Source organism: Scyliorhinus torazame, chromosome 7 (assembly GCF_047496885.1).
Source record: "Scyliorhinus torazame isolate Kashiwa2021f chromosome 7, sScyTor2.1, whole genome shotgun sequence".
NCBI lineage: Eukaryota > Metazoa > Chordata > Chondrichthyes > Carcharhiniformes > Scyliorhinidae > Scyliorhinus > Scyliorhinus torazame.
The window spans coordinates 155395521-155409684 of NC_092713.1; the positions used below are offsets into that span (position 1 = coordinate 155395521).

The 14164-nt window shown below is 47.7% G+C and overlaps 1 protein-coding gene across 1 annotated transcript in view; it reads right to left on the bottom strand.

Annotated features, from left to right (window-relative positions):
* The window catches only part of dars2 (aspartyl-tRNA synthetase 2, mitochondrial), a 121708-nt gene that overhangs the window by 74989 nt on the left and 32555 nt on the right, over positions 1–14164 (bottom strand). Inside the window, exons 5-6 of the mRNA XM_072511684.1 lie at positions 3927–4022; positions 257–380 (exon numbers count right to left, since the gene is read on the bottom strand). Of these exons, the coding sequence (XP_072367785.1) occupies positions 257–380; positions 3927–4022 (220 nt within the window). The remainder of the gene's footprint in view (positions 1–256; positions 381–3926; positions 4023–14164) is intronic.

The window sequence follows — 14164 nt, forward strand, 5'->3', positions numbered from 1 at the left end:
TCGCCTTTCCCGATTTTGACGTCGGCTGACGGAAAATCCCGCCCATATTTCTGACAGTGCTGCACACCCTAAGCATTACATTATTGTCAGCCTCAAAGTGAATTTCAAGACCCTTCAATGAGGCTTGAATACACCAATATTTGACTCAATGGCAAGAGTGCTACTACAGAATAGAAGGATAAAAATATATACAGAAAATAAAAATGGACCAAATTGGGTGACAGGTGTGAAATTTATGCAAACTAGTCTTTCTTACCGTGTAAATTACAGAGATACTCTCGCATTCTCATGACCATCTGGGAGCGCAGTCGCAAGTTGTACTGCATCTGGGAGCTCCTCAGGTCTAGGTAACGGTGCTGCATACGCAGTGCCTCTGACTTCTACAGAAAAGTAGAAATGCAGAATTTTAGAAAGTTCAATGTGGCAGAAGGTAGCAAAAAAAGTTTAAAATACAAAATGTTACAGCACCCAAAAAGGCCATTTGGTCCGCTGTACATGTGCTGGTTCCTTGAGTGATCGAATTAGCCCCACTCTCCTGTTCTTTTTGCATAACCACAAACATTTTTCCGTTTCAAGAATAAATCCCCCATTTCAGACAACTAATCCCAGATTATAGCAACACACTCATTTCTTCTGATCTGTATTCCGGTTCTTTTGAAAAGGGGAGATAGGATGTATTATTAAAGATCTATCTTCTTCTTTCGGTTTCTCCTATTTCACTTGGGCTTCCCACAATACTAGTTGATCACCCTTCTCCATGGCTTCCTATTGTAACCACCTAAATTGGCCAACTCCCGATTTAAAATGGCAAACGGCAAAGGCTGATGGGAAAGTCAGCCAACAAGACAAAAACCAGCAGCTGCAGGTTTGCTGTGTATTTACCTCTGCAAAACCCAGACAACATCGATACCAGCGACCATCAGCATAACATAGTGAACAGCCATCTGCATACTGATGAGCAATCCCCGGGAACAATAAGTAACATTTTGACACACAAAGCAAAGCCAGACTCCTCGGCGCCAGCAGGGGCCAAGACAAAGGAGGTGAACGAGCACCTCAAGACCGCCCATCGATCAGGGAACCGTTCCAGTATTGGAGAAAATTGAACCAAGCGATTGGGACAAAGTCCAATCACTTGGGGCCAGGTACAGGGTCCGCCCCGAAAGGCGGGAAGCCCCTGGGGACTATAAGAGTTGAGCCCCAAGTTCAAATTGCTCTCTTCTTCACTCGTCACCTCTCTTCACCGCTCTCTTCTTCCTGCCCGGGTCACCCAGCAAAAGGAACCAACATCGACTGTGACCGGCGCAGTGATTCCAGTGATCATCGAAGCCAGTAAGTCTTAATTCAACGCTCGCTACAAGATAGGCGCTCCTAGCTACCAATCCGTACCAACTTCGAATCCCGCAGACTCAGAACACGAACGAAAGGCCATTTGTTCCCCTGACCTGGTGGGCAAGTTCAAAGTTAAGTATAGGCCTGTTAGTTGTAGAAGTAGCTTAGACGTAGAATTTGTGCATGAGTAGCGATTACTTTGTATAATAAATGTGCTTTGATTTAAATCTTACTAATCGGTGTATTGGATTATTGATCATTACTCGGACTTGAACCTCGTGGCGGTATCATAAAGATACCTGGCGACTCGAGAGCCAGGTAATAAAACAGAGCAATTGAACCAAGGAGAAAATCAGCAACACTATCAATCACCCATTCCTCTTCCAATCACGCTGCATTTAAATCTCTTGCCACCGCGCATCTTTCTTTCTGGTCTTAGGTCTTCTTCTCCTTCTTTATGACCGTCCCATCTCCATCATTCACCTCACAATATTTCCTCTTTCTCTCTGCATCAGGTGACCATACCATTTCAATCTCTTCTTGGCTACTTTCTTCGGTTAACTCACAGTCTTCACTCACCCTCTGATGTGCTGTTTCCTGATTTTCTGCTTTCTCATTACTTCACAGTTCCATCTCAACATCTGCATCTCATTGGTATCCAATCTTTGTTCCTCTCTTTGTGATGTTGTCTGAGTTTCTGCACTATATAACAAGGTCAGTCTCACTCTTGTCGATTCTTTCTTTCAATTTCAGCGATACTTTTCTATCACACATTAGTATCTATGTGAAATACCGAAACGCCCTGTATATCGATAGAGTCGGTCAGTTTTATATATAATTTTGAAAGGCACCAATTGCAACAAATCTACTTCAGAAAGCTCTTCAGTAGAGCCACTCCCAATAGCTCAGTGTGTGTGCATTAATGCCATATTGCCTGGAAGTAATTTCCGGCCCGAGTTGAATTAAATAATTTCTGTTGGAACACAGTTGAAGGCATTACTAATAGTCTGAATGCCTCTGGATTCAGAGCGTTGCTGCTGCCTGGAGCATCATAGCTGGACATTTGCCAGATGAAGACTAAACCAGGATAGAATGTGCTGAGTCCCGTGATCAAACAGGCCATCAACATTCATTGTGCAAGCTCAAAGAATGAACAGTCTCGTGGTTTCTCCCATCTGTAGAAGTCACTGCTTTGGGAGAGTTGGGGCAGAAGAGAGAAACTGCAGGAATGTGTTAAGAAACCCTTTCAGAATATAGAACTGTACAGCACAGTACAGGCCCTTCGGCCTGCGATGTTAAGCCGACCATTTATCCTAATCTAAGATCAACCTAACCTACATCCCTTCAATTTACTGCTGTCCATGTGCCTGTCCAAGAGTCGCTTAAATGTCCTTAATGAATCTGACTCCACCACCTCCATGGGCAGTGCATTCGACGCACCCACCACCCTCTGTGTAAAGAACCTACCTGTGGCATCTACCCGATACCTTCCTCCAATCACCTTAAAATGATGTCCCCTCATGATAGCCATTTCCGCCCGGGGGAGGAATCTCTGGCTATCCACTCTCATCATGCCTCTCATCACCTTGTACACCTCTATCATGTCACTTCTCTTCCTTCTTCGCTCCAGTGAGAAAAGCCCTAGCTCCCTCAACCTTTCTTCATAAGACATGCCCTTCAGTCCAGGCAGCATCCTGGGAAATCTTCTCTGCACCCTCTCCAAAGCATCCACATCCTTCCTATAATGAGGCGACCAGAACTGGACACAATATTCCAAGTGTGGTCTAGCCAGGGTTTTATAAAGCTGCAGCAAAACCTTGCGGCTCTTAAACTCAATCCCCCTGTTAATGAAAGCCAACACACCATACGCCTTCTTAACAACCCTATCAACTTGGGGTCATTATAGGACCCCAAGATCCCTCTGTTCCTCCACACTTCGAAGAATCCTGCCTACATTACTGTATTCAGCATTCAAATTCGACCTTCTAAAATGAATCACTTCACATTTATCTAGGTTGAACTCCATCTGCCACTTCTCAGCCCAGCTCTGCATCCTGTCAATGCCTTGTTGTAACCTGTAACAGCCTTCAACACTATCTACAACTCCACCAACCTTCGTGTCATCGGCAAACTTACTAACCCACCCTTCCACTTCCTCATCCAAGTCATTTATAAAAACCACAAAGAGCAGAGGTCCCAGAGGGTCACCACTGGTCACCGACCATCAGGCGGAATACTTTCCATCCACTACCACTCGCCGTCTTCTTTCGGGCAGCCAATTCTGTATTCAGACACACAAGTAGCTGTTTAGGTGCTTATATTGGGATAGGAAACATCCTTAAGAACAATCAACTTCCAGGTACAGAAAGGATCGGTTTATGTGTTGTCAGAAAGATCCAAAATTGAATATTTGGCCTGATATTAATAGGGGTGGCAGTTGGAGTTTACAATAGACTTCAGTGCTTCTGGGTTAGGGAGTAGAACAACTATCAAGACATCTTGACAGAGAAATAAGATGAGTTTTATGAGGAGCAAAAAAGGGGGAAAAGTTTAAGTAAAGTTGCTTGTGTTTGTGTTTTAACTCCAGAACTCACCTTTACAAGCTCCTTGGTTTCAAAAGGCAGCTTTCTGCATCTGTTCAGAATTTCAACATGCTGCATTTGCACCTCAATCTTACCTGTTGGCATCTCCTAAAATGGAAATGGAAATCTGTCAAATAGAGTAGATTTCATACCATCAGGGCAAAACCATATTAAAATTTTCACAACAAAAATAAAATATCCAGTGTGAAACAAAACACGCAATCTCTGAATGGTTACAGCGCTTTTTCATAAGTATTGACCACAAAACCTAGGTTGCCACTTTAGTCAAGTATTGTCACACAAAGTGAAGATCTAACATAAGGGGCGTCATTCTCCGACCTCCCGCCGGGTCGGAGAATGGCCGTTGGCCTCCATGAACCCCGCCCCCGCCGAAGTCTCCGGTACCGGAGATTGGGCGGGGGCGGGAATCGGGCCGCGCCGGTTGGCGGGACCCCCCGCTCAATTCTCCGGCCCGGATGGGCCGAAGTCCCGCCTAGAAATTGCCTGTCCCGCCGGCGTAAATCAAAGCTGGTATTTACCGGCGGGACCAGGCAGCGTGGGCGGGCTCCGGGGTCCTGGGGGGGGCGCGGGGGGATCTGAGCCCGGGGGGTGCCTCCACAGTGGCCTGGCCCGCGATCGGGGCCCACCGATCCGCGGGTGGGCCTGTGCCGTGGGGGCACTCTTTCCCTTCCGCCTCCGCCACGGCCTCCACCATGGCGGAGGCGGAAGAGACTCTCCCCACTGCGCATGCGCGGGAAACTGTCAGCGGCCGCTGACCCTCCCGCGCATGCGCCGGGAAACTGTCAGCGGCCGCTGACTCTCCCGCGCATGCGCCGCATTTCCGCGCCAGCTGGCGGGGCAACAAATGCCATTTCCGCCAGCTGGTGGGGCGGAAATCCCTCCGGCGTCGGCCTAGCCCCTCAATGTTGGGGCTCGGCCCCCAAAGATGCGGAGCATTCCGCACCTTTGGGCCGGCGCGATGCCAGTCTGATTGCGCCGTTTTTGGCGCCAGTCGGCGGACATCGCGCCGTTGGGGGAGAATTTCGCCCAAGGAGTCAAGATCAAGTGTATTCGTCAGGTGAAGCAGCATTACTGAGTAGGAGGTAAACTGACCATGCCAAACATTCAGTTTGCACTTTACAATCGTACACTCTGCCTATTTGTCGAATTTGCATGATCATTTACAGTTAAATAGCAAAATACACGCACAGGACAGGAAGCTGGGACAGGCAAAGCTGAGGCACTATATAGTGCTACCATTGTTAAAAAGGTGCAATTGCATCTTGGCAAATTTCTATTAGCAATTTCCATTCTAAGCACAGATATGAGAATTTATCATGGAAAAAGTTGACATGAAGCAGCAACACTTTCTAGACAGGAAGCACACAAGATTCTTGAATAAGTTTTTTAAAATTCTCCTCCTTTTTAATTTTCTCCCAAATTTACACCCACTCACAATAAACAATAATCAGTAACATATATGTCAATCCCCATATCAATAACAACGATCCCATCCTCCCACCAAACCCCAAACATTAGCCTGCATGTTCACATAAACAAATGACAAAAAGGAATCGGGAATCACCCATAGTCACCATTAACACACACTGCCCCCCAACCCTCCCCCCCACCCCCCCCCAATTAATGTTCGATGTTATCCAGTTCTTGAAAGTGCATGATTAATAATGCCCATGAATTGTAGAACCCTTTCATCCTTCTCCTCAGTACAAACTTAACCTTCTCAAGAGTCAAGAATTCCCCCCGCCACGCCAGGGCACAGGGTGGGGAGGTTGCTCTCCAACCCATCAGGATCCGCCTTCGGGTGATCAATGAGGCGAAGGCTACAACATCTGCCTTTGCACTCGTTTCCAACCCTGGGTGGTCCGACACCCCGAATATGGCCTCCCGGGGGCCATATTCATGTGCACCACTTTAGAAATTACCCTAAAAACCTCCTTCCAGTAATCCTCTATCTTTGGACAGGACCAGAACATATGAACGTGATTAGCGGGGCCCCTCCCCGCAACCCTCACACACATCTTCTACTCCTTCAACTCCCAGTGAGCCAGAGAAGACACAGCCAGAGTGAGACACAACCAAGAGTGAGTTTGGGAATTTGAATCTAGATGGGAATTCAAAGCTTGGGGGGGGGGGGGGATTTTTATCCCTGGTAAGTAGTTTTTTCTTTTCATTGTCTAATTTATTTATTTATTCTTTCGTTTTTTGGAATTGTAGTTGTATAAGTTTATCTAAGGTTTAAGACATGGCAGGAGATCCCAGACCCGTGTCATGCTCCTCGTGGGCGATGTGGGAGCTCAGGGACACGTGCACTGTCCCTGGCTCCTTCACGTGCAAAAAGTGTGTCCAGTTGCAGCTCCTGTTAGACCGCTTGACGGCTCTGGAGCTGCGGATGGACTCACTTTGGAGTATCCGCGATGCTGAAGACGTCGTGGATAGCACGTTTAGCGAGTTGGTCACACCGCAGGTGAAAGTTACTAAGGGAGAAAGAAAATGGGTGACCAAAAGACAGAGCAAGAGTAGGAAGGCAGTGCAGGTGTCCCCTGCGGTCATCTTCCTGCAAAACAGACATACCGCTTTGGATACTGTTGAGGGAGATGGCTCACCAGGGGAAGGCAGCAGCAGCCAGGTTCATGGCACCGTGGCTGGTTCTGCTGTGCAGCTGGGCAGAAAGAAGAATGGCAGGGCTATAGTGATAGGGGACTCAATCGTAAGGGGAATAGGCAGGCGGTTCTGCGGACGCAATCGAGACTCCAGGATGGTATGTTGCCTCCCTGGTGCAAGGGTCAAGGATGCCTCGGAGCGGCTGCAGGACATTCTGGGGGGGGGGGGGGGGGGTGAACAGCCAGCTGTCGTGATGCACATAGGCACCAATGATATAGGTAAAAAATGGGGCGAGGTCCTACAAGCTGAATTCAGGGAGTTAGGTGAGTTTGGGGCAGCACGGTAGCCTTGTGGATAGCACAATTGCTTCACAGCTCCAGGGTCCCAGGTTCGATTCCGGCTTGTGTCACTGTCTGTGCGGAGTCTGCACATCCTCCCCGTGTGTGCGTGGGTTTCCTCCGGGTGCTCCGGCTACCTCCCACAGTCCAAAGATGTGCAGGTTAGGTGGATTGGCCATGTTAAATTGCCCTTAGTGTCCAAAATTGCCCTTAGTGGTGGGTGGGGTTACTGGGTTATGGGGATAGGGCGTAGGTGTTGACCTTGGGTAGGGTGCTCTTTCCAAGAGCCGGTGCAGACTCGATGGGCCGAATGGCCTCCTTCTGCACTGTAAATTCTATGATCTATGATAGGTGTTAAACTAAAAAGTAGGACCTCAAAAGGTAGTAATCTCAGGATTGCTACCAGTGCCACGAGCTAGTCAGAGTACAAATGTCAGGATAGATAGGATGAATGCGTGGCTCGAGAGATGGTCCAAGAGGGAGGGATTCAAATTTCTGGGGAATTGGAACCGGTTCTGGGGGAGGTGGGACCAGTACAAACCGGACGGTCTGCACCTGGGCAGGACTGGAACCGATGTCCTAGGGGGGGTGTTTGCTGGAGCTGCTGGGGAGGGTTTAAACTAATGTGGCAGGGGGATGGGAACCGATGCAGGAAGTTGGAAGGTAGTAAAACAGGGACAGAAACTAAAGGCAGTCAGGGGGAAAGTGTAAGGCAGAAAAGCCATAGTCAAAAATCAAAAAGTGCGACAGTACAAAGTACAGTGACTGAGGGGAGCTCAGTGAATAGGCCCAGTAATACTGAAAGGAATAAAACGGGAAGTAAAAACATTAATGGTAAGAGACGCGGCAGGTTGTTACCTGAAGATATGGGTTCAGCAACAAGGAAAATTAGGAGAAAAGTTAAGAGGAAATATAACTAAGGAGAGGTTGCTGATTGAGGTGTTAAGATTCAAAACAAAGGTAAAAAAGCCAACATAAGGGTACTTTACCTGAATGCTCGTAGTATTCGGAATAAGGTAAATGAGTTGATGGCGCAAAGCATCGTGAATGACTATGATTTAGTGGCCATTACTGAAACATGGTTAAAGGATGGTCACGACTGGGAGTTAAATATCTGAGGGTATCAAACTATTTGGAAGGACAGAGTGGATGGTAAGGGAGGTGGTGTAGCTCTGTTATTTAAGGATGACATCCGGGCAACAGTAAGGGATGACATCGGTGCTATGGAGGATAAGGTTTAATCCATTTGGATGGAAATCAGGAATAGTAAGACGAAAAAGTCACTGATAGGAGTAGTCTATAGGCCACCAAATAGTAACATTATGGTGGGGCAGGCAATAAACAAAGAAATAACGGATGCATGTAGAAATGGTACAGTAGTTATCAAGGGGGATTTTAATCTATATGTCGATTGGTTTAACCAGATTGGTCAAGGCAGCCTTGAGGAGGAGTTCATAGAATGTATCCGCGATAGTTTCCTAGAACAGTATGTAATGGAACCGACGAGGGAACAAGCGGTCCGAGATCTGGTCCTGTGTAATGAGACACGATTGATTCATGATCTCATAGTTAGGGATCCTCTCGGAAGGAGCGATCACAATATGGTGGAATTTAAAATACAAATGGAGGGTGAGAAGGTGTGACCAACTCGTGACCACTAGTGTTTTGTGCTTAAACAAAGGAGATTACAATGGGACGAGAGAAGAACTAGCTGAGGTAGACTGGTAGTAAAGATTTTATGGTGAAACAGTTGAGGAACAGTGGAGAACCTTCCAAGCAATTTTTCACAGTGCTCAGCAAAAGTTTATACCAACGAAAAGGAAGGACGGTAGAAAGAGGGAAAATCGACCGTGGATATCTAAGGAAATAAGGGAGAGTATCAAATTGAAGGAAAAAGCATACAAAGTGGCAAAGATTAATGGGAGACTGGGAAGTCTTTAGGGGGCAACAGAAAGCTACTAAGAAAAGCTATAAAGAGTAAGATAGATTATGAGAGTAAACCTGCTCAGAATATAAAAACAGATAGTAAAAGTTTCAACAAATATATAAAACAAAAAAGAGTGGCGAAGGTAAATATTGGTCCTTTAGAGGATGAGAAGGGAGATTTAATAATGGGAGATGAGGAAATGGCTGAGAAACTGAACAGGTTTTTTGGGTCGGTCTTCACAGTGGAAGACACAAATAACATGCCAGTGACTGATAGAAATGAGGCTATGACAGGTGAGGACTTTGAGAGGATTGTTATCACTAACGAGGTAGTGATGGGCAAGCTAATGGGGCTAAAGGTAGACAAGTCTCCTGACCCTGATGGAATGCATCCCAGAGTGCTAAAAGGGAAATTGCAAATGCACTAGTGATAATTTACCAAAATCCACTGGACTCTAGGGTGGTCCCGGCGGATTGGAAATTAGCAAACGTGACACCACTGTTTAAAAAAGGAGGTAATTATAGGCCAGTGAGCTTAACTTCGGTAGTAGGGAAGATGTTGGAATCTATCATCAAAGAAGAAATAGCGAGGCATCTGGATGGAAATTGTCCCATTGGGCAGCCGCAGCATGGGTTCATAAAGGGCAGGTCGTGCCTAACTAATTTAGTGGAATTTTTTTAGGACATTACCAGTGCGGTAGATAACGGGGAGCCAATGGATGTGGTATATCTGGATTTCCAGAAAGTCTTTGACAAGGTGCCACACAAAAGGTTGCTGCATAAGATAAAGATGCATGGCATTAAGGGTAGTAGCATGGATAGAGGATTGGTTAATTAATAGAAAGCAAAGAGTGGGGTGTTTCTCTGGTTGGCAATCAGTAGCTAGTGGTGTCCCTCAGGGATCAGTGTTGGGCCCACAATTGTTCACAATTTACATAGATGATTTGGAGTTGGGGACCAAGGGCAATGTGTCCAAGTTTGCAGACGACACGAAGGTGAGTGGTAAATCAAAAAGTGCAGAGGATACCGGAAGTCTGCAGAGGGTTTTAGATAGGCTAAGTGAATGGGCTAGGGTCTGGCAGATGGAATACAATGTTGACAAATGTGAGGTTATCCATTTTGGTAGGAATAACAGTGAAAGGGATTATTATTTAAATGATAAAATATTAAAACATGCTTCTGTGCAGAGAGACCTGGGTGTGCTAGTGCATGAGTCGCAAAAAGTTAGTTTACAGGTGCAACAGGTGATTAAGAAGGCAAATGGAATTTTGTCCTTCATTGCTAGAGGGATGGAGTTTAAGACTAGGGAGGTTCTGCTGCAATTGTATAAGGTGTTAGCGAGGCCACACCTGGAGTATTGTGTTCAGTTTTGGTCTCCTTACTTGAGAAAGGACGTACTGCCACTGGAGGGTGTACCGAGGAGATTCACTAGGTTAATCCCAGAGCTGAAGGGATTGGATTCCGAGGAGAGGTTGAGTAGAGTGGGACTGTGCTCGTTGGAATATAGAAAGATGAGGGGGGATCTTATAGAAATATATAAAATTATGAAAGGAATAGATAGGAGAGATGCGGGCAGGTTGTTTCCACTGGCGGATGAAAGCAGAACTAGGGGGCATAGCCTCAAAATAAGGGGAAGTAGATTTAGGACTGAATTTAGGAGGAACTTCTTCACCCAAAGGGTTGTGAATCTATGGAATTCCTTGCCCAGTGAAGCAGTAGAGGCTCCTTCATTAAATGTTTTTAAGATAAAGATAGATAGTTTTTTGAAGAATAAAGGGATTAAGGGTTATGGTGTTCGGGCAGAAAGTGGAGCGGAGTCCACAAAGGATCAGCCATGATCTCACTGAATGGCGGAGCAGGCTCGAGGGGCCAGGTGGCCTACTCCTGCTCCTAGTTTTTATGTTCTTATGTTCAAAGAATCGGCTCATCCCTGCCCTCGTGAGGTGTGCTCTGTATATCACCTTCAGCTGTATCAGCCCCAACCTCGCGCACGAGATGGAGGCATTCACTCTCCGGAGCACCTCATACCAGAACCCCTCCTCCATATCCTCTCCTAACTCTTCCTCCCACTTTGCTTTGATCCCTTCCAGTGGTGCCTTGTCCTCTTCCAAAATAGCTCCGTAAACCGCTGACACTATCCCCCTTCTCCAGTCCCCCTGTCGTCAGCACCTCCTCCAGCAATGTGGAGGCCGGCTCCACCGGGAAGCTCTGTATCTCCGTTCTGGCAAAATCTCGAACCTGCATGTATCTAAACATTTCCCCCTGCTCCAGCCCATACTTCGCTTCCAGCTCCTTCAGACCTGCAAACCGACCCGAAAGAAACAAATCTTTTAGTGTCTTAATCCCTTTCTCCTCCCATTTCCGAAAATTTCCATTCCACCTCGCTGGCTCAAATCTGTGGTTCCCCCGAATCGGCATTTCCCTTGATCCTGCACCTAACCCGAAGTGTTGGCGAAACTGCCTCCAAATTCTCAATGAAGCTATTATTATCGGACTCCCTGAGTATTTCCCCGGGGCTATCGGGAGCGGAGCTGTTGCTAGTGCTTTCAATCCCGATCCTCTGCACAAACTCACCTGCATCCTGACCCACTGGGAATCAACCCCTCTGACCCAGCTCTGCACCTTCTCCACATTCGCCGCCCAGTAGTACTACATCAGGTTCGGAAGCCCCAAACCCCCTGCCTCCCTTCCCCTCTGTAGCAGCACCTTTCTAACTGGCCACCTTCTCTCCCCATATGAACAAAATAATCCTTCCCTCAATCTCTCTGAAAAAAGCCTTTGGGAGGAAAATCGGCAGGCATTGAACAATAAACAGAAATCACAGCAACATGTTTATTTTAACCGCCTGTACCCGACCCGCCAGTGACAGAGGGAGACCATCCCACCTTGCCAGATCAGCTTTCACTCTCCCCACCAAACTAGAAATGTTGTACCTGCGGAGCCCCCCCTCCCCCCACCAACCTGCACCCCCAGGTACCTAAAGTGAGTCCCTGTCCTACGGAATGGCAGCCCCTCCACCCCTGCCCCCACCCCTGGCTGAGACACCACAAAATACTCACTCTTATCTCGATTTAGTTTGTACCCCGAGAAAGACCCAAACACTCGAAGCAGTTCCAATATTCCCCCTATCGACACACTCGGTTCCGACACGTATAACAGCAAGTCATCGGCATATAAGGACACCCTATGCTCTATCCCCCCCCCCCCCACTATTCCTTTCCATACTTCCGAACTTCTTAATGCGATGGCCAACGGCTCAATCGCGAGTGCAAATAGCAGGGGGGACATAAGACAACCCTACCTAGTCCCACGGTGGAGAGAAAAGTATCTCGAGCTGATGTTGTTTGTGCGGACACTCGCCCTCGGCTCCTTGTATAGTAGCTTTACCCAGTTCACAAATCTTGGTCCAATCCCAAACCGCTCCAGAACTGCCGTCAAGTACCCCCATTCTACCCGGTCAAATGCATTCTCAGCATCCAACGCCACAACCACCTCTGTTTCCTTCCCCTCTGCCGGTGCCATAACGACGTTCAATACCCTTCTAACGTTTGAAAAGAGCTGCCGCCCTCTCATGAACCCTGTTTGATCTTCACCTATCACCTTCGGGAGGCACTCCTCCAGCCTACCCACCAGTACCTTCGCGAATACTTTTGCGTCCACATTCAGAAGCGATATGGGCTTATACGATCCATACTCTGTCGGATCCTTATCTTTTTTTAGCAACAGGGAAATCGATGCCTGCCCCAAGGTTTGCGGCAACACCCCCTTCCCTATCACCTCTTCAAACATCCCCACCATCAGGGGTACCAGCTTATCCTTGAATGTTTTATAATATTCCACCAGAAACCCATCCGGTCCTGTCACCTTCTCCGACTGCATCCTCCCAATCGCATCCTTTATCTCCTGCTCCACTATCGCTCCTTCTAATGTAGCCCTGTCCCCCTCCCCTAACCTCGGGTACTCCAATCAATCTAGAAATTCCTGCATCACAGTCTCCCCCAGGTGGCTCTGACCTGTACAACCTCTCATAAAATTCCTCAAAAACCTTGTTAATCAGATCCGGAGCCACCACCAACTTCCCCGCCATATCCCTCACCTGAACAATTTCCCTTGCCGCTGCTTCCCTCTGGAGCTGACCTGCTAATATACCCCCGCCTTATCTCAATGTTCGTAAACTGCACCCCTTGCTCGTCTCAGTTGGCGCACCGCCTTCCTGGTAGATAGTCGGTCAAAGCTCGCCTGTAGTTCCTTTCTAATTTCCAGCTTTGCTGGGTCCCCATCTCCTGCATAACTCCTATCTACCTCCAACATCTCATCTATTACCCTCTGCCGCTCCAACCTCTCCTCTTTGTCCACCCTGGCCTTAAATGAAATCACCTCACCCCTCACCACCACCTTTAGAGCCTCCCAGAACACTGCCTTCGACACCTCACCCATCCAGCTGAAACCTACATATTCCTCAATTACCTTTTCAATTTTGTCACAGAACATTTTGTTTCCCAAAAGTCCCACATCTAATTTCCACCCCGGCCTCTGCACTACCCCCTTCTCCAGTACCATATCCACCCAATGCGGAGCATGATCTGACACTGCAATTGCCGAGTATTCCGACCCCTTAACCCCAGCCAGCAAAGCCTTCCCCACCACGAAAAAGTCAATCCGCGAGTACACCTTATGGACTGCTGAGAAAAACGAATACTCCTGTTCCCTCGGGTGCAGAAACCTCCAAGGGTCCACCCCTCCCATTTCCACCATTAGCCCAGCCAGCGCCTTCGCCCCACCCCCCTGATGGGACCGGCGAGTGCGGCCGTGACCTGTCCAACCTTGGCTCCTGCACCAAGTTCCAGTCCCCCCCCCCCCTCCTATCAGTTTGTGTGCGTCCAAGTCGGGGATGGCCCCAAACACCTTCTTTGCGAATCCCACATCGTCCCAATTGGGACCGTATACACTTAACAGTGCCACTAACCTCCCCTCCAGCGCCCCCGTCACAATCACATATCAACCCCTCTGATCTTCCACCACCTTCTCCATCTGGAAGCGTACTCTTTTGCTGACCAATACCGCTACCCCTCGAGCCCTTCCGTCAAATCCAGAGTGAAACACCTGACTAACCCAGCCCTTTTTAAGTCTCACATGGTCTTTCACCCTCAAGTGAGTCTCCTGCAGCATTGCTACATCGGCTTTCAAACATTTGCGTAGATGCGCAAGCACCCTTGACCGGACCTCCTAACCCCCTCACGTTCCACATGACTATCCTAACTGGAGTCTCTCACCCCCCCCCTTTTTAAAGATTATTTAATATGTTAAGGAGATAATTTGAGGTCTCTTTTAATTGTTTTAATGAAGCTATATTATTAATAAACA